At 39.0% G+C, this 26,068-nt stretch overlaps 1 protein-coding gene across 3 annotated transcripts; it reads left to right on the top strand.

The window, feature by feature from the left end:
* Positions 1–7,570: 7,570 nt before the first annotated feature.
* On the top strand, positions 7,571–25,687 carry FOXJ1 (forkhead box J1). Of its 3 annotated transcripts, none has more exons than XM_039328083.1 (3): positions 7,571–7,676; positions 10,739–11,331; positions 20,175–25,687. In XM_039328083.1, exons 2-3 carry the CDS (start codon positions 10,810–10,812, stop codon positions 20,991–20,993), a joined length of 1,341 nt encoding a protein of 446 aa, XP_039184017.1. In that variant the 5' UTR covers positions 7,571–7,676; positions 10,739–10,809; the 3' UTR covers positions 20,994–25,687. The 3 variants fall into 3 exon arrangements, with proteins under 3 accessions (XP_039184017.1, XP_039184015.1, XP_039184016.1); XM_039328081.1 differs by lacking the exon at positions 7,571–7,676 and adding an exon at positions 9,103–9,380; XM_039328082.1 differs by lacking the exon at positions 7,571–7,676 and adding an exon at positions 9,405–9,575.
* The last annotated feature ends 381 nt before the right edge of the window (positions 25,688–26,068 follow it).

Genomic DNA, 26,068 nt, shown 5'->3' with positions numbered 1-26,068 from the left:
CAGCAGTAAGGAATACCTGTCCAGTAGACCATATTTTATTGGCCTACCTGCCCTGTATTCTTTCCAACACTTTTCCTGTCTCCCCTCTGCTGCTGCTACACTCTTGGATTTTTCCTCATCTTTACTTTACCAAATGGTTGGGCATGGAGCAACCAGATTTCAACCTATATCCTGAGTGAACTAGTTTTGTGTTATTTTCTGTATAGACCAAACATTCAAAACACATTTTGGTTCAGGCATACTGTATGTCAGTGACCCCCAACCTTTGGGGCACCAGGGATCGGTTCTGTGGAGAGAGGTTTTTCCGCGGACTGGAGGGAGTGTGTTTTTGCATGTTGTCTGCATCCTGTGGATGGGGCTTCGCTTGTTTGTACGGACCAGTTTCTGGCATGAAACGGATAGGTTGGGGATCCCTGCTGTAGATTGTTCTTTCGTGTCAGGACCAGTTCAGGACCAGTAGCAGACATTCTAGAATTTCTGGATGAGCTTTGATATAAAGGAGCACATTCAGGAACATTAGAACAGATCTGCCCAATTAGAACAAAAATCAGTTTAGTCCAGCATTTTGTTTCTTCACAGTGGCTAATCAGATGTCTCAGGAGTCCTTGCTGGAAAAAGACGCACGCATACATATATACACATTGCAGTTGTTCCTTTGCAGGTGATACAGATAGTCCTCAAGTTACGAATGTAGTGGAGCCTGCCCATTCCATTCGTAACTCGAGGATTCATAGGAGTGAATCTCGTATCTTGAATGTGATCACTCCCTGCTTTCGGCCACACATTCGCTAATTTAATGTGTGGGCAAATGCGTGACTCGTTAAGTAAACATGAGGTATCTCAGGGTAGGCCTCGTGATGGAACATGCCAACTACTTCAGACCACCCAGGCCTTCCCCGACCCACTGAAATACCTCATTCTCCCTCCCTTGGGGTCCCAACAATTGCTCTCACCCCCATCCTGCCATGATGGGTCATTGACTTGTGAAGATCTGTCTCTGCTCCAGCCTGTTTCTTTGTCTGCTTCCCCTGAGAGGAGAGGGAGAGTAGGATGAGTGCGCCCTGCTCGGCTTCTCTGCTCACTGGGCTGCCGGCCACTTCTGGAGTGGCGGGCAGCCTTGATGAGTCTCCTCCAAAGACTTCCAGGCTCAGCACGGAAAAGCGTTTGCACACTGAAGGGAAGTTTGGGGCAACAAAATCATGTTGCTTCGAACCTTTTGGTGTGCAAACACTTTTCACACAGAGCCTGAAAGCTTGTGGATGCCCTGATCTCGTGGGAAGTCAAGTACCCATTCTCTGCAAAAGTGGATAGGTGCCTGAGCACGAGATCATGGCCCCCAGAAGCTTTCGGCCTCTGGCCCTAAAGTGTTTGTCCTGGAGGAGGCCTCCACTGCCAAGAATAGACCTCCGGAGCCAAGTGGCTGCCACTCCCGACTTCCATTCTGGGTGGCAGAGGCCTCTCCTAAAGCCTCTGCTGGCGATACAGAGGCCAGGGATGACACATGTGTCAACCCAGAGCTGTATACTGTGCAGCAGAGGCTTTTTGCAAAGATGGCAAAAGATTTTGCAAGTGGGGAAGGCTTCAATGTTTTAGCCCTTGCCTCCATTTGCAAAGCCTTTTGCTGCAACTCTCGTCCAGGCCTCCGTTTACAGAGAACAGAGGCCAAAGTACTCTGAGATCACATAAAATCAATAGCGTGAGATCTCGCACCACTGATCTTGTGTGATTTTGCGGTACTGTAGGCTTCCATCCTCTGCAAAAGTACCGAAGGCCTGGAGCAGCGAAACAGCCAAGAAAGCAAAGATTAGATTTTCACAAGGTGAGTATCCACAGGCCTAGTGCCTAGGGAGACCCGGGGCGGGAAGGGGGAGGGAATAGCCATGGTGAATGTTGCAGTGCCTCTGTGGTCATTCATAAGGATGAACGACTGCCGTGCAACATTCGTAATTTTGGGACTTTTTCATAAATACTAGGGGGTGCTTATCACGTAACTTCAAGCGTTCGCTAAGGGAATGTTCATAACTCGGGGATTACCTGTATGTTGAAGCATGTTATCACCAGTTTTGAAGTAACATCGAATTTAAAGACCAAAAGCCTTTGATAGATTATCAATGTCTTTTTAAAGCCATCAGTTAGTAGCTATAACAACGGGTTGACTAATAATTTCCACAAATCATATACACCTCCCACCTTTTTCCCCCAGCTAAAGAGTCCCAAATATTCCAGTGTTTTTTTTATAGAAAAAAGACGTGCAACTAACCTGAGCATTTTGGTTGAATTCTGTTTCTCTTTCAATTCCATTAATTGCTTTTTCAAACATGGTGACCAGACAGTATTTAGTAGTCCAGATGCAGGCACACTGTACTATGGATTTGTACATAGGCATTCTAATGTTGGCATTTTTATTTGCAGACCCTTTCAAAATAATAGTTAATAATTTGCTTTTTAAACATGTAATATGTCCACCAATTAACTCACATCTAACATTGGTCTGTCTATTACATTATTTTGAGACATAACTACACTCTTCCAAACCAGATATTGCCCAACACCAATTGACTTTTCTTTCATGGTTTAGCTTAAAGCTTATTTTACCAGCCTTTGGATGTTCTGTATCTGTAAGTATTTGTTCTATTTCAGTTCAGGTAAAGCCCCCCTCTCTAGCACAGGTTTGCTTGACCCAAATCTTTTCCTAGTGCCTAATCTGAATCCTTCCAACTGACACCAGTGCACAGATACCAAGTAATCTGCTTCTCTTTAGGCTTAAACATATCAAGAACAGTTGCTTGAATTGGGTATGTCTAGTTTAATGAAGAGAAGGACTAGGTGTGACATGATAGAGTGTTCCAATATCTCAGGGGCTGCCGCAAAGAAGAGGGAGTCAAGCTATTCTCCAAAGCACCTGAAGGCAGGACAAGAAGCAACGGATGGAAACTAATCAAGGAGAGAAGCAACCTAGAACTACCAGCAACCGGTCCACACAAACAAGCAAAGCCCCATCTGTGAGATGCAGGCAGCACACAAAATCATGCATCTACCGGGTCGGCGGAAAAATCTCTCCAGGGAACAGGTCCCTGGTGCCCAAAAGGTTGGGGACTTCTGATTTAGGAGATATAATAAGGCTTGAAAACCAGAAGAGGGCAGGCAAGAGCCAAATGTTGCTATTCCAGAGAAAGGGGTTTGACTTACACAAAAGGCTGCAGAGACAAAAATAAGCTTTTTAAAGATAAAAGATTGTGGGAGGGAGGAGATCCTGTGGTTTATTCAAGAACTTTCATTCAAAACGGTACACACTTTCTGCATTTTCAAAATGAAAAGTTGCTGGCACAGTTGCATGGACATTCAAATGCAAGAATTGCTGTATTCAGCCCTTTTTCTAATGTCCACCAGACTCTTCTTTTTTAATGAAGATTTGGGGAGGTGCTGCAATACAGCTTCATATAGGGAACTATTTTGGGGGGATTGATTCAAATTATTTACACAATTCATAAAATGCAACACAGAGACTTGCAGGTCAATAAAAATAATAGGACTACTTCCTTCAGAATCAGAATGTCGCCCTAAGAGAAAAAGCAGTAACATTTGCTCTGAAATCATGCAAGCTCCTTCAGAAGAAAAATTGTACAGAATTAGGACAGCAGCAAGGGAGGTATCTTTTTAACAGAAGTCAGCTTGTTCTCCATAGAGCATGGAACTTAAAAGAGACTGTTCTTATTAGCAGAAAACCTGCTAGGGTAGTGGTTCTCAACCTTTTTAATGCCGTGACTCCCAACCGGTCGTAAGTCGAGGACTACTCAACTGGTGCAGCACCGTTTGCAGAATGGGACTTTTGGCGGGCTCAGCAGGGCAGAGACAGCCTGGATAATTCTTACTGGCTTTTGAAAACCAATAGAATTAGACTCTATTCAAGAGAGTCTATTCTACTGGCTTTCAAAAGCCAATAGAATAAAAGGGAGTAGCACAGCTAAGGAAAAGGGGGAAAAAATGGCGGACTGCGTTGTTTGGTGACTCCCGTGAAATGGTCGTTCGACCCCAAATGGGGTCCCGACCCACAGGTTGAGAACCACTGTGCTAGGGAATCAAATATGAGGGAACACGTTTAAAACTAAGGTCACATGGAGATTTAAAAGTTAAAAAAAAATAAACTCTTACCCAAATACTTGCCATCTTTTCTTGGAACTTTAGCCTATAGAGCAGTGGTTCTCAACCTGTGGGTCGGGACCCCATTTGGGGTCGAATGACCATTTCATGGGGGTCGCCAAACCACGCTGTCCGCCATTTTTTTCCCTTTTCCCTAGCTGTCCTACTCCCTCTTATTGGTGGCCACACCCACTTGGGGGTCACCACAACATGGGGAACTGTATTATGGGGTCACGGCATTAGAAAGGTTGAGAACCACTGCTATAGAGAGTAATATGGAAGAGAATTATGCATCCTTAGGCTTATGATATTCTTAGAAAGATACAACAGAGAAGTAAATATGCTATTTCATGTGGGTGATGATGACATTTAAAAGCTAGTCGGGCCAAATTTAAGCGTTTCCAATCTATAGGATATGTAAGCTTTTAAAAGCCTTAATTCCCCCCCCCCTCAACAATGCCTTGTATTTTTAAATGCTTCCTACCCACCTCCAGCTAAATTAATCAGTTAACTTTACAAATATATTAAGAACTGTGTGTTGCAGTAATTGTCAATCCCTAACAGGAGCAATCCATTTTAGTTGTCTCTAGCCAGCATGGACTATTAAGTGGTACTTTGCAAAGAATGCAGCTTTTCTTTCAATGTTCTCAGGAAACTTTTTTTTCTCATTATATAGGTTTATTTACAATATTTTAGAAGTGGGCAGTTTTTAATCCCTCCAAACTTTGCTAAACTACAATTCCCAGAAGCACTGCAAAAGTTAAAGGAAACTTGAAGTGGTTTCTTTAAAACATTTCTATGCCATTATTCTATTTTCTTAGTTCCTTCATGCAGCCTTATAATCTAAAAAAATATGAAATAGAAGGAAAAAGGGACAGGGAAAAGGTGGAAAGAATTACCATCACTTCCTAATTATAATCCACAATTATAGTGATCTTTGCACAATGATTAACTGGGTACAGTTCAGTGACAGGAGTTGTTCTTTCAGCCAGGCCAATGAAGTGTCCCTATTCCCCATTCCCTCTCCTGCTGCAGTTGGGGATAACAGAGAAAAATCATATGATATGGTCTTTCTTCCCATCTAATTTCCCCTGCAAGTATAATGCTAAGTTTTAAAAGGAGCACCTCTTGTGTTAAGCCAGGAAGACCAAAGTCTGTAGTGTGAAAGAAAATGAAGAAGGTAATGGTGACGACACCAACTTCACGATTCATAATTTCCTGACCAAAAAGGAAGCCAAATTATGCAGCCTTCCAGATGAGTGGATCTGTAGTTCTCAGCTCTCCCAGTCAACATAGCCAGAGAGAGAGAGAGAGGGAGGCTGCTGGGAGATACAGTTCAGCAAAATCTGGGGGCTTCACTGGTATGCCTGTGTGTTGCATCATAAAGTCTTCCTGAAGAATGCAAGATAAAGAAGGGGTGATGTTTAAATCTCAAGTGAATATTTCTCTGACCTAAAATAATGTAAACCAGGGATGTCCAACCTTGCTTGTTGGGGAATTCTGGGCGTTGAAGTACACAAGTCTTAAAAGTTGCCACGGTTGGACACTCCTGATGTAAACTGCAAGGAAGCAAGGAAGCCAACACAAATTTTGCTCTCATTTTATGAATAACCATAATTCTGAAAATAAACAGTTTCAATTACATATTAGCAAGCAGTGCAGCTTAATGATTTTTTTAATTCTTATATGCACTATCGATAGCAAAATTAACACTACCACAACATCAAAAGTACAGGTAGTTGATTTACAACAGTTCGTTTAGTGACTGTTCAAAGTTACAATGGCACTGAAAAATTTGACTTATGACCGTTTTTCACAGTTACGACCTTTGCAGCATCCTAATGATTAAAATTCAGATGGTTGGCAACTGAATCATATTTATGACCATTGCTGTGTTCCAAGGTCATGTGATCACCTTTTGTGACTTTTCAACAAGCAAAGATTCACTTAATAGCTGTGGCAAGAAAGGTCGTAAAATGGGGCAAAACTCACTTAACGAATGTTTCACTTAACAGAAATTTTGGACTCAATTGTAGTCGTACGTCAAGGACTATCAGTACATGTTTTCTTTTTTCCTTTTACCATGCAACCCTAGTTCTGTCTGCAAATTCAACTGTGCCTTACTAATTCAAAAGACAACAAAATTATCAGCATCTCTGTTTTCTTGCCATTTAAAAAAATCTAGCCTACTATTAAAAAGAAGGAGATAGCTACTGCAAAAACCAAATTTTGAAGGGGCACAAAGAGGGAAAAAAATGACACCTGAATGAACAGACCTTTGTATCCTCTTTGAGCCAATCTCCTGAAGTGGTTTGAAGGACACTAAGCCTATACCAGTATTGAAATAAAATTCAAGTGCCAATCATTGCCTTTATATAAATGAAATGAAAAGAAGATTCATCTGGCTTGAACCTCAAACCGTGAATGCCTTAGCACAAGACAGGTTCTAACTGGGAGGCAGTTGAGACAGTAGCTCAGCCATCCTGGATGCTGAATCCTCTCCCAAGTTTTAACTCACCAAATTTCCATGTAGTCTGGCCCATGAGAGATGAAACCCACCATTTCTTACAACAAAGACCTGGTCCACATAATTTTCACTTTGAGATGGGGAAGGCAGAAGGGTGAGTTTTCCCTCACATTTTACATTGTTTTTTGGGGGGAGTGACCAAATGGCAGGGCTGCAACCTTTCTTTACCGGCTGAGCTGGGCCAGCTTCCAAAATGAGTAACCGCCAGAGAGGGGCATTGTCTGAAGTTTTTGTAAGCTGCATGGTATGCAAATGTCAGGAGTAGTGCAGAGAAGTTACATCAGTGCAGAAGGGTGTCTTTATGTTATAGCAGAACCCATACCAAGGGAAGCCTCCCAATGCTTTGTAATTCTGACTTTTGGATTCGTTCCTTATATTTCCTCCAAGAACACAAAAGAGTGCAATTTCCATTTATATTATTTGTGAGGTAGGTTCGGTTGAGAAAGAACATCTAGGAATTTGACCCTGGGTTCCCCTGACTTTTGTTTGAATCACAACTACTGTATACTTATAGTACCCCAATTCATATTTTGGTAATCAGAAGCCAAGAAAGATTTTGCTAAGGTGCAAGCTAGAAATTGGAAGACCTCGTGGCTTCACAAAGGCCTGCCTTAGGCATGAAAACCAGCTGGATGATTCTGGACCACTCCTTCTCTCTCTCAATCTAACCCTCCTCACAGGGCTATTGTTGTGGAGAAAATAGGAGGAGGGAGGAGTATTATGTATATATGCCACCTTAACAAAAAATGAAGGTGAGATAAAAAAAACCTAACAATAAAAAAGGAGTCTTCATTTTCATTATTTTGTTACCCAGAAGGACTGCTTCTGTTTCTGCATTTTCCATCCTTATCCTGTTACAGAGTTTTCAAAGAATGCAAAAGAGGTGACTGATTAACAGAAGTGCCTGGATCCCACTAGTCCGTTTTCATGATGTCACCACTGTCTCTTTCTGCACAAAAAGGCCCTTCATCATCAAAAACTCATCACAGCAACAGATAACCTGGAAAAGGTAGGTTCATTCTTCCCTTTGTAGAGCAATGTCTCTTGCAGGAATGTGTTTTGATAATGCATTTGCATCAAAGGTAGCCTGTGGGGACTAAACAAGAAATGAGGGACAGGAAAAGCAGAAGAGTGTGGTAGAAGCAGTGCTGGAAAAGCTGCTCCAACAGAGAACTTTCTTCCTTAGCTAGGGAAGTTGGGAAGAATAAAATGGCCTGGTGCTAGAAGCTGACGGCAGTTTCTTGAAGAACGTGATAAATATCTAATATCCTTCCCGATTATGCTTTCTTTCAAAGGAGAGAAAGGTGATGGGGGGGGGACAAAGAAGGAGCCTCCAGAGGAGGATTCCTACCCCTGCCTCTTAATTAAAAAGGGGGAAAGATGCTGCAATCTTTCTGATTGAGGGCCTGTCACTTCCCTCCCCCAAATCTACCTGAGCTCTGGTTTCACCTCTCCCCCTCCCCACTGATCAGGTTGCACACAAAGGTCAGGCAGGCAGTTTCAGGTCCAACTCAGTGGCCTGAAAGGAGAAAGGAGGCTGGCATAGTCCTTCCTCCCCCATGCCTCTATCCCAGGGCATGAGTGCCCCTTAACTGCAGGAGGTCTAGGCAGGGGATCAATTTGGTCTCTGAAGTCATGAGAAGCTAACTGTCAAAGCAGCTGTGGCAAGAGTTCAAGGGCAGGAGAGAAACCTTTGCCCCTGAATGTCCTCCCCCTTTCCTACAGTGCCTCTTCTGGAAAAGACAACTTCAAGACACAAGTACTGTCTCTGATAGATCATGGTGGTGGTGGTGGTGACGATGATGATTTAAATAAATAAACAAGCAATCCAAGCGAGAAGCCACAACAGTCCGTTCCTGAGGAGGCTGGGCAAAGCAACAGCTAGTTAAGAGGCTGGGATTGCCAAGTTTTGAGAGGAAGGAACAGGCGATTTAAATGGTTCCCTTTCTTTTCAAGGCATGGATCTTTCTGGTTGCTGGGCCGTTTGTTCTTGGCAGACGGGCCCCTTCACCACCGCCACCCAAAGAATAATGGGCATCTGGGAGCCGTTTCAAGTGGACTTTAATTTGTCTTAATGAAACTCACAGCAGTAAGCTCCCAGCGCCCCCTCGGCGGCGTTACCACAGACTAATCCCTCGCCCTCAGCAAGCGAACGAACCAACGAACGAACGCCTCCGCCTTGTCGAGCGCGTCCAAACGGGGAGAGACATTCACGTGTCAGGGTAACGTGTGACACCGGGCAAACTCAGGTCTCCGGGTTTTCGTAGGCCAGCCTTCTTCCCCCACCTGCAACTAAAAATTAACCGGCAGGGGGGAAAAAAGCGAGAAAGGGAAGATTTACGGGGGATAAAAAGTTGGTGCAGAGTCATAGAACTGAGCAGAAAAACGGGAGGGGGGCTGTCAATGATTGCGCTCTCCATGGAGACCCGAGGACCAATGAGAAGGGCAGAAGCTGTTTATAGAGGCGGAGCGTCTCCATGGCATCCAGAGAAGCCTTTTGGAGCAGCTACTTATTGACAGTCATTCTGTTGCTTACAAATCACAGTACCTTTGGGATAAAAGGGCTCTGGCAGCTTTAATAATTTATCCGACGGGAGAACAGTAGAAATCCCCCTCTCCCCCTCCCTTTTTTCTTCGTTACCCCACCGAAGAGCCCCCCTCCCCCGTTTAGCTGTAAGCCTTTGGCAACAGTGGGGTTTCTTCATAGGAGCAGGTAAGATGACAGGATTATTTATTTATTAGGCTGGCTAAGAAGAGGGACGTTTAGGTTTCTACCTCCCATTATATTGGGAAAGCCTTATTCTCCTTCCCACATCCACCGCATCAAACGGTGATCGCGGGTTCCCTGAATCAGTTACCATATAGAAAAACTTTCATTTCAAGGGAGTGGAGGAGACATTAAACTAAGGTAACGATCTTGGTAGTGTATTTGGGGTTGGCTTTGTATGTCTTTAACACGAAGGTGTTTGGCATGATTTTCATTTCTTCGTTCTGGAGACTGTACACCTAAAGACAAGTATTTATTGCTCTTATATGTGGTTGATCCTTCCAGTTTATTGTGTGATTGTAACCTGTATCAGTGCCCCCTTAAAATTGGCCAGAAAATCTATAAGAATCTGTAAGTTTGTTTAAATTGTCTAGCTTAAATTGTTTAGCTTCATATCATCAGTGGAAATAATTTTCAGTCTGTTGAACAGACTGTTCTGTATTGAGGTACTTTCAGCAAGAACAAAACTTCCCATTTGTTCTGAATATGTATGCCCAGGATAGGATTGGCAGTTCTAGCCATTGTGAAAAGAAGTTATACACCCAGTACTTACTAATTTGGATAGTGGAAGATATGTTCAATAATTATTAGTGTTATTGTAAGTGTAGTCCTGATCATATCTGCTTAAAAATAAACATCACAGCATTTAATAAGGCTTATACTCAGGTAAGTGTATATAGAATTGCTGTCTTAAATATATGTATTCATATCTCCATCCGTTTTTTTCAAAGACAATTCAGAGTGATATATACATACACACACACACACATATATGTAATGAATATATATATAATGAATATATATATGTAGGTCTTTGGTTATTCGGGTTTTCTCCCGCATCAAATTGGAAGTTTCTTGGCGATGTTTCGACGAAGTCCCATTCGTCATTCGTCATCTTCAGGCTGGTGTTTCATTATATATATATAATGAAATTAAAAAAATTTTATAACAATGAGAGAAATATCAGGGATTATTTCAGTGGTTTCTTACTTTCTGTGTTATAATGGTGTTTCAATAGGAACAAAGCTATTCAGACTCACGGCAGTTTTGAGAAAAACCTTGCCAAATGGGATTGAGCAAATTCCACCCAATTTATCACCACTGTGGCCTACATAAAGTAAGCTGTTATAGTTGAGAAGGATGATTTGATTTGAGAGATGTGACTCCATTCTCTAGGGTTACATCCAGAATATATTTGGTTCCTGTGCTTTTTAATGTTTGGCTGGGAAGTAACTTACTCAAGGGTACATCTGTGTGCTGCGTAGTGGTTAGGGACCTTGAACGTCTTCATGTTATTGTTTCAGGATTTTTCCCTTACCCATCCTCCCCATTCTTTTCCAATCCCCCCCCCTTCCTGCTCTCCCACAATTCCTGAATGTTGGACCTGCCTATTTTGACTTCCACTGGCATGACTGACGGCTGGCTAAATATGCAGTCAGAGGAAGAAAAAAGTCAGGACAATAGCATAATGGATTCGGGCAACCTGGACGACAGCTTGACCAGCCTACAGTGGCTTCAGGAATTCTCCATCATCAATGCAAACATGGGCAAGTCATCCTCTTCCCTATGCAGTACAGATCCTCATGGTTATCACAAAATACCTGGCTCGGCTGCACCATGTTCGCCCCTTGCTGGTGATCCAGCATGCATGGGAATGCCCCATACCCCTGGCAAGCCAATTTCCTCCTCCACATCCAGGACTGCACATCTACAAGGCCAGCCACTAGAAAACATAGATTACAAGACCAACCCTCATGTGAAACCTCCTTACTCTTATGCTACCCTCATCTGCATGGCAATGGAAGCAAGCAAGAAAACAAAGATCACCCTCTCAGACATCTATAAATGGATTACTGATAATTTCTGCTATTTCCGGCATGCTGACCCTACATGGCAGGTAGGTGACTAGGAAAATTCCTGTTTTGGCAACTGTCTGTTGAGTAAGGAACCTAATTATGTGTGGGATGTTATAGTGCCTGCGTACTTATATCAGTTTTGAATTAATGACTAGCTTTTCATTCAAAATGCATCCAACAGTAGTAATGACTTATTATAATGGTTTTGACAATTTCTCTATGACTTTCAGTATAATTCCTTTGCATGCTAGGTAAATCAGGTTAACATTTTATCGGGCTTAAGAATAACTTCTAAAATTACATGTCCAGGGATTTCAGAAACAACTATGGTAGATCTACAAACAGTTTATAGCACTTTTAAATTACAAAGTTAGCCCTTTTACTTTTTGGACCAAGTTTCCTCAAAAAGTAACATATTTCTTTTTTTCCAGTTTTGCCATTTTATATGAGAACCAAGTTGCTAAGTTTTCTGCCTGTAGGACACTCTTCTGAGAGAAGAATAGATTTGTTGACAACCCACCATGACATTAGAAAGTAACCAATGGCACTTAGTGTTCGTGCTGAACCTTTCTCTGCTTCCTTCTCCCTTGAGTACAATTACTGTACACGGTGTGTTTCCTATTGAAGTGTTTTGCTTGGAGTAAGCACTTAGTAGCACAAGAGATTGTTGTAAATGAGAAAACAGAACAATGTAAACAGGCATGTTCTTCCTTTAAAGGTAGTAGTTATCTACACTGTGGATTATTCAGAGGCTAATCGTTGTAGTTATAGAAAACAGAATCACAATTAGAATGCCAGTATAAAAAATGTGTTCAAGTACAACCTTCCCCAAGTTGTCCACACATGTTTGAACTGCAACTCCCATAATCCACAATCTATTTGGGAAGGCTGTTGTAGGAAGTATACAAAATGTCTGAGGAAAATGTGTAAGAGAAAATAAGGAGGGATGAATAGAAAAAAATGGAAAGTTGAAATATAGTGGACAAGACAAAAGTTAAGTAGTTTAAATATGGTTTATTTTAAAAAATTACAAAAGGATAAGGAATCGGATAATAATCTTCACAGTGGTCAGATCTATTTATTGTATGGCCCAGTGTGTCTTAGACGCCGTCCACCTACTGAGCTACCATTGGGTACAAAAAAATGTGGCTCATCACCCTTCCTTCTATGGGCCCGAGAGCAGGTGGGATCTCAAAAAATAGGACCTTTTTTGCATGTTTTGAATTTTGGGATAGGAAGTAAATCAAGATTTTAAGTCTTGCAAAGACTAATAGCATTAGTTTCAAAATTTGAACACTTCAGTTCTGACTCCCTTTCTGTTGGAATGCATCCAAACTAGATGCAAAGACTGGAGCAGGCCTTAAGCCAATGGAACAGTTCTTGGGGACCTTGTGGGTTTCTTCTCCAACTGTCTTTGATTAGTAGACAAAGTACAGCTTACTGGAGTCATGCTAGATATTGCACTATAAACTATTATTTATAGCCATGTTGGCTGGGTTCATACAATACACTGAACCCCAAACCTACATATTATGGCTTAGAACAACATATCAACCTGATCAAAGATACTGTGCATCTAAAAATTGCTTGGAGGCTATTACCTCTCTGTCATACACTGGATGCCTCTAATTCATTCAGTCACAAATATAGATCCAAAAGATAAGAGAATTATCTACAGAGAAAAGAGGCCAGTTGATTTTTCCAGAGGTATTTATATATTTTATGAAGGATTATTGAACCATAACATTAACTAAAATGCTTTTAGAATCTTTAGGGTTTTGAATGCTGATACTACACTGGCCCAAAGAGAAGGCTGTGAGCTTTGCCATTAACATACTGCTTTATCTTGAAATATCTCGATTCTCCATAAGAATCTGGAAGTGGCAACTTGTTATGAAAAGCAATCCATATTCAGCTTCTAATGCTCAATTCCTATACTCCAGATTTTGGTTTGTCATAAACAGAAGAAACCAGGTTAATGCCACTGTAGTAAGAAAGCTTTAAAGCAACCATTCTTACCGGTTATGGAGTAGGATGGAACAGGGAAAGAAAAGAACATATTAACTGGTAACCTGACCTAAGGAAGATTCTTTTTCATTCCTCCCCCCCCCTCCTTTAATCCATGGAGAGGGAAGATCAAAAGCTCTGGCTATATCAGTTATATACAAGGCAAAGAGCTGGATGCCATCTGGTGTTCCACAGGACTGAAGATGAAGAAAGATGTGAAAGAATTAGCAATAAGCAAGTGAGAAAAGATACTAGGAGAAAAGAAATGAACAGAAGTGACGGGCTATTTTATTAGACACAAGAACAGCCCAAAATGGTTTGCTTCCTGAAGCAGAAAACAAGATGGCACCCTCCCTCATTCCATGTAGAAGCCAACTGAACTTACAGTTGAATCTTATGTCAGTACTGATCATAGCAACTTCCATCAAAGAGTCAGTAACTAGGAGTGCCCAGAAGGAACAGACAGGAATTTGCCATATACTTTTTGAATCTCCAGTTACTACCATAGCTGGCACACTTAATACTGTATTTGGCTCTATGTGATTTATCAAAATATATTTGAGCCAAAGACTGAAGTGAATAAGAAAACCAGGGAAGATCAAATAAGAGGTAATCACTAGGTCTTTTCTAATGCACTTATTCAATTTTGGCTGAGTGCTATATAAGGAGAAATGGTACATTTCGTGATGTTTATTTGTAATTTCAGTGCTTGTAAAAGTGTAGATTGTTTCAAGCATCACACTAAACTCACTGTTTGTTGAATAAGTCATTATGGATTTACACATTACTTTAAGACATAATTTATAAATCCAAGCCGCTAACTTCATACAATGCACAGCAAAGCCAAACAAATGACAATACTGTATAATTTAGTTTATATGATCTCTGCCTGTGATTTGCCCACATTTCTCAGTAGAAGTAGGATACTTAAAAACCAACATTATACAAGCAAAAATCTTTTTAACACCATCCCCAATTAACCTCAACCAAAAGAAAATGTGTTTCATCCAGGCATTCTTGTATCTGATTTCGCTTGTGTTTATAAAATTACAGATTAGGGTGTAATGTTGAATCTCAGAGATAAAATCCCATTGAAGCATAGCAGAGAATATCAGAGAAAAACCCTAACATTTTCTCTTTTTGTAACTGATTAGTAGTAAGTCAGTTGCTAGATATTATAGTGAAGATACCAAAGTTAAGTAATACAATTTCATTGCCTGTCCAAAGATACCAACACAGCACTTGAAATTCACCCCATCCCCTCACAGAAGTTGAAATTCAACCCAATTTCTGAAGTGCTAACAACTGACTATGGTCAATCTTTATTCCATGGTTGCTCCTATGCTGCCAATAATGACCTCATTGTAATGTACTGAATAATTCCTGCCCTGATGACAAAATAACTATTTCATATATGCACTTGATTTCCTTCATGTTATAATTCCCACTAGGGAGGAAGGGTGTAGAAATTCCTCATATAAGACATTTATGTCAGTAAATTGTTCTTGTTCGGTGATATTACTGGGATATATGTTCCTGTAAGTTTGTTTTAGAAGATAAATCTATGATAATTTATTTGTTTTTATCTATCTACTTATACAGGAATGTCATGTCTTGGGCTGATTGACATTACTTCAGATCTATTGAAAGGATGCATTTCTTTGAGAAAGTTTTAACAACAACTTTCTGCTCATTCATCTCTGTGTCCCTCTATATCCTGATATGTCCATAAGCAGCTTCCTATTACTGTCATTCATTTATACATGCAAACATATATACTTATATAATTCTAGGTACACTGTTGTCTCAACAAAATATACCATTATCAAATGAAGTATGATCTCTTGAGTACAGGGGTTCTTACATCTTACAGCAGCATCCATCCATTATGTTGGCCCTTCTCCACATTTGGCTCCCATTTAACTCCTTTGGTTGGTCCCAAAGTTAGACTATACCAGTTCCTCATTATTTGTCCTAAATTAAACCTAAATTAAATCTGAAGAGATGCTATATATTTTTAAATGATAAAAATGCTAATCTGATGAACTTTCTGGAGTCACATAATTTGGTTTTTCAGTAATTTGTTGGAAAACCACAATAAATGGTGTGGATAATGCATTTTTAGGGTTAGGGGAAATCTGGTATATTCTTGAAAAAGCCTTTTCATAATATTACAGTTTTGAATATTTAAGTAACACTTGCATGTAACACATAATAAGTATTATTAATTGCTGTTTTAGCTTTGTTATATGTCGCCCATAGTCACTTTTGGCGTGTTAGTTGGCTGTGTAAATTAGATGATGATAGATAGATAGATAGATAGATAGATAGATAGATAGATAGATAGATAGATAGATAATAGATAGACACATACATACATACATACATACATACATACATACATACAGTGCAGTATAACTGCAGTATAAACAGTTATTTTATTCTCTCTTACACCCACGTTCTTTGTTTTAAAATTAACAATATTCTAATATCATTTTGATAATTTGTTAATTTTATTGCCTATCACAGTTAGGAATGCAAAAAAAAAGGAGTTTTGAAAGATTAGGATGTTCAAAGGACCTTATTATTCCCAAATATTTTTCATCCCACTCTGTTGAAGCAACAGAGTTATACAGAATTTAAGCTATTTTCTCTCACAACCAGCAATGCCACATATGAATTAATTCTAAAATATCTTTGAAAATAAATTTTTTCTTATACTTCTCTGAAGTATAAGACAACATCTTTTGGACATTTCATTGGTATTGCTCCTAAGTAACACACTAAGCCTCAATTCAAGACCCAAAAGTGCTTTTCCAAAAGGCAAATGAACTTTCTTGGTTTTTTTTCCTTGAAAACATTTTGCTTCTCATCCAAGAAGTTTCTTCAGTTCTAAAAGCTTCTTGGATGAGAAGCGAGACATTTTCAAGAAAAAAAAAAACCAAGAAAGTCCAGCTGCCTTTTGGAAAAGCACCTTTGGGATAATCATGACCTGAATGATTGAGAATCTGCATAAAGACTTCAGTTCAAGAAGCACCATTAATATACTTGCAGCAAAGGAATATGCATTTGCAGTATTCCAAAAATATTTAATTGATGCCAACAGTTTAATTTAAAAATAAATATATGTAGAGAACTGGAAGTCAACCTATAAAGTAGCTCTGAACTTGGGAGAATGAAATCATAATAATGCAAACCTCCCCTAAAGCACCCATAGTTATTAAGTGTGTGACTAAATGAGGGACTCAGATTTTTGCTAATGGCTGAGTCAAGTTTTCAGAATCAAAATTGAGAATAATGGATTTATATTCTGTTTACAGAGAAACTACAACCAGAATATCAGTAAAGAGTGCAAAGCTAAAAATTAATGAACATGAAGTACAGTACCCAGTTTTTGAGCATATTGCCAGGTGTTTAAATCTCCTAGTTCCCCATGAGATTGTCATAGAACAGAGAGATGCTATGTTTTTTTTAGAATAAACAAAGTAAGTGAGCGCTAAGAGCGCTAAGAGAGAAGGGGAAAAAAAGCTTGATCTTATGGGTATGTGCAACCAGTTAGATTAGACACCTGTTTCTCTCTTTTTCCTTTCTTTCTGATAACATTCGGTATCTCTTTGCAAAGATGCAGGTGGTTTGGCTGATAGTTGCAGGGAAAATTATAAAAATGTTAATTAGCTGTGGCACAAGCAGCTGCCCACGGCCCAGCAGATTTGAAATTACTCTAAGGCAGGGCAAGGGAGTATTCATTGACCCTTATAAGATTTCATTATACAATAAATTCTAACTCATCCAAGATCAGTTTGTTTGCAAGAATCTCTCTCTCTCTCTCTCTCTCTCTCCCTCCCTCCCTCCCTCCTTCCACTGATGTCCACATTCTCACCCGTCTCACTAGCTCCCATTCCTGTAAATACAGACTCCAAGTCAAAATGTCAGGCCTCCCATAAGCAGGGCAGGGGGGAAGATGGAAGGAGATTCCTGTGGGAGTCAGTTGTATGTTTTGGAAAAGAGCCAAGATACCCAGGGAATTCAGCCTGGAGGAATAGGTTTTTATTTAGCCCTCCAGGGATTCAAGTCCTGCTTTTGCTCTTTGGCAATAAGGATTATGGATGAATAAGCATAAAGATATCTAGGCAACATTTTAAAAAAAATCCACACAATCCTTCACCATATCCAATCTCTTAACACCCTCCTGGCTTGGTGTACTGAAAGATCAAGTTATTTACTGAATAACTGAATTTATTTGGGGATTGGGCTCCACCACTCTGGACACATTTTTTCTTTTGTAAAATTAGAAATGCCTCTTTTGAGGATCGATCTCTTTATCAATGTTCTTGATCATTATGATTTTTCATTTTGATCATGAACGAGAACACCATTTTGTGCAAAGCTCAACAAAGTGATCAGATGATATTTGGATGTCTGAGATGAAGCACAGAGGAGTGCAGATATAATTCAATAGGCAAGCAAGTGGGTAAAGTAAGTGTTTTTTATGTGGGCCCATCTGTATCTGTCTGGGATTAAAGTGAATTCAACAGTTCTTAGTTCTTATATGTAGTGCCACAGGCATAGCCCAGATGTATTTTGGGATGGGGCAAAATCAGATAATGCCAGCTTTCTGGCTATCATGGAATTGTAATGGATATTTGGCTAGTCTTTCTACTCTCTAGCCCTGTGATGAGAGCAAGGAAGTTGCTTTTTTCCAGAGCTGAAGATGTGGAATGAAGGTTATGTTTTCCATTCCATTGTAAATTGCTATGGTTATACATACCTAAAATCAATGAAACAGGAACCGTGAATTCATCAGTGACTCCTGAAAACAGACAGCCCTTACTCACACAGGGCACTAATCTAAGATTTGTTTTGACTAAAGTAATTTTCTCCCTGGCAATTTACAGCATCTTCTAGGGTCTCCCATTGTGACAAAATAAGGCAAGGACTTGCATTATAGAACTTCAATCACAGTTGGGTGATGCTATGAAGATGCTTTATGGCACTAGTGAGGAAATAATCCTTATGTGATTTTTATGACTCCACCTTAGAAGATAAAACAAACCATAGTTTGTTTTTTCAGCAAAGCTGGTCTTGAAATTGACCGAATGTATGACTGATTTTAACCGTAGCAAGTAATATCTGAACCCTGGATCCTGTTTTAATTATTTTCATTTTCTACCCATATTTCCCATCAAAATAGAGAAGGATGTGGCAGTACGTATTAGCCACCAGAGAAACCCACTCCTCAAAATAAAGGAAGCCCTCTTGTTTTTCTCCCAAATTTCTCATTCTGTCTGGCAGCCACATTCTCACACATATTGAGAGGTTAAATGAAGAACCACACACAAAACCTCCAGAGGCACAAAAGCAAAGAGCCCACTATACAAAAAAGAGAAAACACCTCTCACACACAGACTGGCAGACTAGTTCTTTACTGCTGCTGGGAAGTAGAGAAGCATCTGTGTTCTGGCAGAAGAGAAGAAAAGGGAACAAAACAAGAATTGGCCAGGCGAACCAGAATTATTTTACTTGTCTGCCAGATTGGCACTGGCTTATTCAACAAACCGTGGTTTAGTTTTATTTTTACATGCAATTTTAGGGTCCATTAAAGGAAAAAAAGCTCATTGATGTTTTATTTTCCATAAGTTACAAGATGTAAACACAACCTTGATTTAAAAAAAAAATACTGGCTGCAATTCCTATTTCTGTGCACTAAATCATTTCTTACTTTTTAGTAAGGAATATAGGGAGTTTTTGGGGGTTTTTTGTTTTTTTTTAAAAAAACCTCTTTTCAATAAAGTCCAGAAACATACCATATAATTATATTTAGAAAATATGAATGTAGGAGTGAGTCATTTAACTGAAAGTTAAATATCTGCCAGTGTGAATGATAAGAGAACTAGTGTCAGTCTAATATTAGAAATATGAGATTGAGAAGAGTGAGATCCTTGTTACGTTTTATAATTCAGTATTTGTCTCAAGTCACTAATTTGAATTTCAATGCTTGTTTAGTTGCTTAATCTTTTTAAACAACTTATAATTTAGGAAGAGTGATTTTCAAAATTCTGGAGAATTAGAGACATTAGTGAAGGTTTGAAGGTTACTGAAACAGTTAAAACAGATATAAACTTATAATTCAGGTGGAAAATGTCTTTTCCCCATAGTTCATTACTAACTTGCATTTTAAGAGGATCAATCTGGAAAAGCTATCCTAGGTGTACAATATAAAGCAGACAAAGACCAGATACCAATATTCTGTTTAACATCCCTTTTGTTTAACATTAAACTTTTCACCAGTTGCTAGTGATATATACCAAATTATTTTTCATTTAATAAGGCTTGTAGAAATTTAAATTACAGAAAAGTCCATCTGAAAAAAAAGTCCTAAGCAGAAGAGCAATTCAACAGGGGAGCCAATTCCTCAGAGACATAATGGACTCCCTGTCACACTAGTGTTGAATCAGAGGATAAATAGCTCTGGATCTACCTGAGATGTTTTAATTTCAGCTCCTGGAAAATGCAGGAGATTGTACTCAACAGCTAAATGGCCTTTTCTGATTTTACCCTTATTTGCTTGCAGGGCATCCACTAAAACACAGTTGGTATGAGTTTAATGCATTCATTAAAATATATCCTGTGTAATCTTAAAGACAATGATCTTCAGATATTTATAGTTTGGTACTATATGAATAATATACCTGTTCATTGATGCACAAGATCTGTTTTGGTTTGTAGACAATTTTAGTGTTCCATCTTTCTTTTGGAACAGAACATGGTAATTCTAATGGGTCTATTCAACTGCATTCATGTCAGTAGAGAGACTTGCCCTACAAATTAGCACCCTTTCCAGAACAACTCATATTAAGTTTTCCCTTTTAAATTTCAGAATTCCATTAGGCACAATCTGTCCTTGAATAAGTGCTTCATCAAGGTACCACGAGAGAAAGATGAACCGGGAAAAGGTGGTTTCTGGAAGATTGATCCTCAGTACGCAGACAGACTGATGAACGGAGCTTTCAAAAAACGCAGGATGCCCCCTGTGCAGATACATCCAGCCTTCACTGGAAGAATCCAACAGGAGGCAAGTTCCAGTTCTTCAGCTCACCAATCAGCAACTTCTTGGAAAAACAGCAGCATTTTGAAGATCAGTGCAGAATCCCAGCAGCTGCTCAAAGAATTTGAAGAAGTGACCAGCGACCAGAACTGGAACCCAGCTGATGGAAAAATGAGCCATAAACGCAAGCAACCGCTGCCAAAACGAATGTATAAGGTAGCCCGCTTCTCCACCTCCCCTATGCTTACTCAGGAAGAACAGACAGAGCTTGGCTCTCTCAAAGGTGATTTTGACTGGGAGGCTATCTTTGACACCACCTTAAATGGTGATTTCTCTACCTTTGAAGATCTGGAAATTACTCCTCCAATCAGCCCAATAACCAGGGATGTAGATTTGACAGTGCATGGAAGACATATTGATTGCCCACAGGAGTGGTGCCCAGCTGGGCAAGATTATGTGCTCACAGAATCTAACCAGAGTAGCTTGGACTTTGATGAAACATTTATTGCCACTTCTTTTCTTCAGCATCCCTGGGATGAAGGGAGAAATGATTACCTCTCAAATTCTGTCAACATGGATCCACTGTTTGAACTCAATGATCCTTCTTTGCAAACAGAAATGAATGACTGGAGCAATGCTGGCTGTCTTTAATGAAAGACAGTTCCCTGATTGGAAGGTTCAAGATTAACCAACTCTAAGAACAAGATGGTCCCAGAGCTGTAGGACTTGACAAAAGGAAGAATCCATGAACAAATGAGACAGCTTTAGTATTGGGACCCACTGTCTCACTGAAAAGTTAGGATGGGGGAAAAAGAAGATCTGGATAATTGGGCTGGATGTATCTAAAAGTAACTCATTTGAAATGGGGAACTCTATACCCCAACAGATAACAAATAATAATAATACAGTGTCTATTTGTGTTCTTTTAAAGAAATAGAGGTTTTTCTATTTGGGGCTAGAGGGAAATGAAAAGGGGATAATTTCTTTGTGGGAGAAGGGAGGATATTTGAAGAGGTTGGAAGAGCAGGCCTTTTCTGGTGATTAGGGTATATTAGATCACCTACCGTTTCCTCTTCCTTCTTTCTTTCGTTTCTTGGGTAAGTGTTTTTCCCAAGGAAGATTTCTAGTTAAAACATGGGACAATCTAACAGGAAAGTACAATTTCCATCTCTGTTCAAGGAGTTGCAATCACCTGTCTACCACACTAGGTCAATTTAGATTTTAAAACTTATACGCTCTAAAATAAATCAGTAAGTCAAATTGTTTCAAGCTTTTAAAACAGAAGCTATTATCTATCTATAGACCTGTAATGGATGTTATATTTTTAGCTACAGAAGGCACAATCAGTAGAGTATTGGGTTGGGGAGGGAGGGAGGAGTATTTGTAATAATGGAAATTCAGATTGAAGTGTATCAAATGCTTGTTATTCAGAAGGAAATATAATACGTAAGTGGGAACATCTGCCACTAGATTTTTTTTAAAAAATCTATACACAGGACTTGATTTATTCTAGATGTTCCTTTTTACTTATTTTTGTATCTAAAATACTTCTTGACTGACTCTGTACGCTGTAATACCTAGACATAAAAGTCAAAGTAGGTAAACCCTCGGATGTTAACGTTTATTTTAAAAACATTATACCCTTTTATAAGTAGAAGCTTATGAAAGGATTTGTGGCATGCTTCAACAACTCAGTCGTCAGCTCAGTTGACTGATTATGTAGGGCTCTATTTTCTTGTCTTTTGGTCAACCTTCAGAATTGCTAAAACATTTCTCTGCCTTACGTTATGCCTTGTCTTATGTGACTCACCAACCAGTGGCAATGTAGAACCGATTAAGCAAACCAAAACAACTCATAATTGTCATGTTCTTTTGGGTTTCTAGACTAAAGCGGAACACTATAGAGCACTATATGTATAGCAGAAAATATAAAAGAAAGGACAACTTAAAACTTCACTCTGATGAAATTGCTTTTGCTTTTGATCTAGAACTGAACTTTCTTGTCATCCAACTAGGCACTTTGTGCCTAAAATCAGCTGTCATAATAGCCTTTGAATGTATTCAAATAAAGTAAAATGAGGATATTTAGGATAGTTTTGGAAAATATGTCTTGAAAAGTAATAGCCTTATTAGAGACACCACAATGGTATTTCATAGATGTTAATTTTTTAAAGGAGCTGTTCAATGGGTCCATTCAGGTTAAGGCTCAGTGTCCAAATAGAATTTACAGCACTGAAAAATTCTGCACCATTTTTTTCTTGCTTATATTTCTTTAAAGCTGTTAACCTAAGTGCTACAAAATGCATTTTGAAATATTTATGTTTTCATACACTTAGTCTGTCCTAACAACCCTCTGGTGTAGAAAGTGTCACATCCTCAGGGCAAAGGTTATGGTGCTACATTATAGCAAATACAATGATTTATGTGTGATTAAAAACACTCTTCTGACCAAATCTGTACAAAGAAAACAAAAACACGTGCCTGAAAGAGCTAGATTTGAATATTTTGCATGCTCTTAATTTTAGAAATTGCCCACATCATGGATGCACGTATTATCTTCTGCAGAAACAGAGAATCTACATTTAGAGCTTTGTAGAGTTGTGCCACAACTCACATTTAATCTGAACTCACATTTAATCTGCACAGAAAAATGTATTATTATTTTGTAATACCTTCAGCACTACAAAACAGTTATTTTCACAGTGATCTCTCTCTCTCTCTCTCTCTCTCTCTCTCTCTCTCTCTCTCTCTCTCTCTCTCTCTCTCTCTCTCTCTCTCTCTCTCTCTCTCGAGATTTCAAGGCCTTTCCAAGTCAGCTGGAGAGTGTGAGTGAGGCATGCACAATAAATGCGATTCTAGTTTGTTTTACACAATTTCTCCTGAGGTTTCTGATCATGCAGCATGAAAGTCAATAGATTGTATTTGGAGGAAATGCAGTATTTTCCTCAATGTGTACTGAGCAGTTTAGAAGAAAATGGATGACCAACTGGTAACTTCTAGATTGCATCCATCCTCAGAGATTATTTGATGTAGCCTCCAAGAGTCTGCAGGTTTTTGTGGCCTGCGCACAAATTAGGTCTCTATTTAAAGGAAATAAAGTACATGTTCATGATTCTTCTGGAACAACTTTGAGGCATATGGAAAAGGCTTGGAAATATTCCCTGAAATAAACTTTCCCTGGTTTCTATATGGAATCGGTAGTGCAAAAAAAAATAATTATAATACTATTTCCCTTCACCCTATTCAGCATTACATTTATTCTTTGCAGCTTCCAGTAGCTGACTTTTCAAGATCATTTGGTCATTAAGGATTATGGCAATTTTAAGAAACTGGCTGTGCCAATTCTAAAATATAGAATTGCTTCACAGGTCTAAGGAACTGAAAAAGTATAGTCACTGTAGAATGAAGTACATTCCTATTATTTCATAACAGATGTGGGATCGCTGATAATAATAGTGTTAGTAAAAATAATTATGCTTCCTGGCATTGAATAAGATTCAGCCCACAATTTTATTTGTTGTGGAAAAATTGGAGGATATTTTAGCATCAGAGGTATCCCCATTATTGGGGCGGGAGGGGAACTGATCTGAAATCCAAGCTATTATTTTCAGATTCTAACCCCTATCCTTAATCAAAATTTAGTCAACTTACTGGTAATTAAAATATTGGAATTTTTAAAAAATTTAGGGAAGGGGGAATATGTGAATGAGAAAGAAGCTTTGCTGTTTAAACAATATGAGCAGTCTTAACCATATCAGAAGATACATGTACCTGATTTTTTTAAAATTAAAAAATGGAATAACTGCTGGAAAACCTCTATTTTTTAGTAAGTGATGGAATAACAGAATTTAAAACTAATGTGAAAATGGAATTTATGTGCAAAATGGACCATCTGTACAGCATCAGTTTTGAAACAATTGAGGAATAGTATGCCACATTTAAAATTAGGAATATTGTAATTCCATGAATTCAGATTTGAAATTGGTTCAATAATAATTGTGATCTATACATATTTTAGTCTTTTAAAATCCTGTTGGTTTAACTAACTTTTCTACTGAGGTCAATTAATACACATTGGATCTGGCTTGGTCCAGCCCAATGTTTTTTACCATACGATATGGCACTTCAAAATGCAGGCCCATCCATGACCACATAAAGCAAATAATTTAATACATCTGAATAATAGCTTACCTTTCCCTTACCAATAATTGCATAGCAATGTAGTTTAGCAGGATGTTTAAAGCTGCAACTTTATGTACATTTGCTGTCTTTATATTCAAATTAATTGGAGCTTTGCTATTGATTTCTGTAGGTTATATACAATGACTCCAACCTAATTTAGAAGCCTGTGAGAGTTGTATATTCCAATTTAAATGTTCTAATTAGGTAATCGAACTAGTGTTTATTTTGTAAATTTAGAATCCTGAATTTGTTTCAGCTCTTGTCAGCAAAAGCAGATGCCAGTGAAACTGGTCTGTGTTTCTGGACTGACTGTTGCTTAAAACTCTGCTTCCATTCTTCTTTTTGGAAAGTAATAGTAATAATAAACATAATGTCAGCATTTTGGACCACCGGCTGCTGTCAAGATTAAGTGAAGTACTATGGAGCAAAGCCAGTTTGCTACAGGAACAAGTCGAGAGCTCTCTCTGAATGGCTATAGTACAAATGTAAAGCCTCTGTAATGATTCAGCCTCTTTAATTCCCAACCAAGGAACTCTAAAAGTTATAACTCTGTGAATGGCAGTGAATCTGTCAATTACATCTCTGCACCTGACAGAACTACAGTTCCATGAGAATTCTAACAAGATACCGAAGAGTGAAAATGAGTAATTTCTATACAGGGGGCTTTTATGCTGTAAACATACTGTTTTCTATAGCAAGTCACACATTGTATTGCATCCAGGATTTCACACTGCAGTGAGTAGCATGCTTTCGTTTTAGGCTTTGGGTTCATAAATTTACTATAGCGCTGACAGAACTTGAGTCTGGTTTCAAATCTGTCCCACTTTGTAGTTATTTCTTCAGTCATCGTTCACTTGTGAAATTGCTCCAGGAGTGGGTTGAACTATCAAATCTGGAAAAGTGCACTGCACGTCTTTCAAGAACTTGGAAACTTACTAGCAATTAAATCTTACCATTACTGGATATCAAACCAGACATGGGGAAGGGGGGGGTGTTGGTTGGTTTTGCTTTTTCTTAACATAATTATTTTCTTTCTGTTCCATTTTAATGGCTTGGATTGGGGTTTGTTCCTATTCATGGTTGAAAAATGGCAACAATACGTGTGCAATTTAACTATGGAAAGCTGTTTGCTATTTAAAAAAAAATAAAAAAACCCACTGGTACACTTTGTTTCCTGCTCAGTAATATATTAAAAGTCATTTGTTGTTATCAGTGCTCAACAAGGGTAGTCAAAAGCAAATATGCACAGCAAAATACAGCATTTCCATTAGTAACATAGAAGCCATCAGATTATACTAGGCCTAGTGGTGGGATTCAGCCGGTTCACATTAGTTTGGCAGAACCGGTAGCTAATTTTTTGTTGCCCAGGCCCAGAACAGATTTCCGGAAGTGGCATCCACACAGAGAACCGTTTGTTCACATATTTGAATCCCACCACTGACTAGGCCACATACAGTAATTATGCATCATTACACAGAAGCAATCTCATTAGCTGAAGTATATCTGAAGCAATGGTATCCACTCTATATGGAATCGGATATACT

Source organism: Crotalus tigris, unplaced genomic scaffold (genome assembly GCF_016545835.1).
Source record: "Crotalus tigris isolate CLP2741 ecotype Arizona unplaced genomic scaffold, ASM1654583v1 scf7180000024370.6872682, whole genome shotgun sequence".
Lineage (NCBI taxonomy): Eukaryota > Metazoa > Chordata > Lepidosauria > Squamata > Viperidae > Crotalus > Crotalus tigris.
The sequence above is the reverse complement of the archived record's forward strand: the minus strand, read 5'-3'. Positions and strand labels throughout refer to the sequence as shown.

Excerpts from the sequence above, each read along its gene's own strand:
- FOXJ1 (XM_039328083.1), top strand. The coding sequence starts at position 10,810 with ATGTTGGACCTGCCTATTTTGACTTCCACTGGCATGACTGACGGCTGG. Across the intron at positions 11,332-20,174 it reads ATGCTGACCCTACATGGCAG|AATTCCATTAGGCACAATCT; the intron begins GTAGGTGACTAG and ends TTTAAATTTCAG.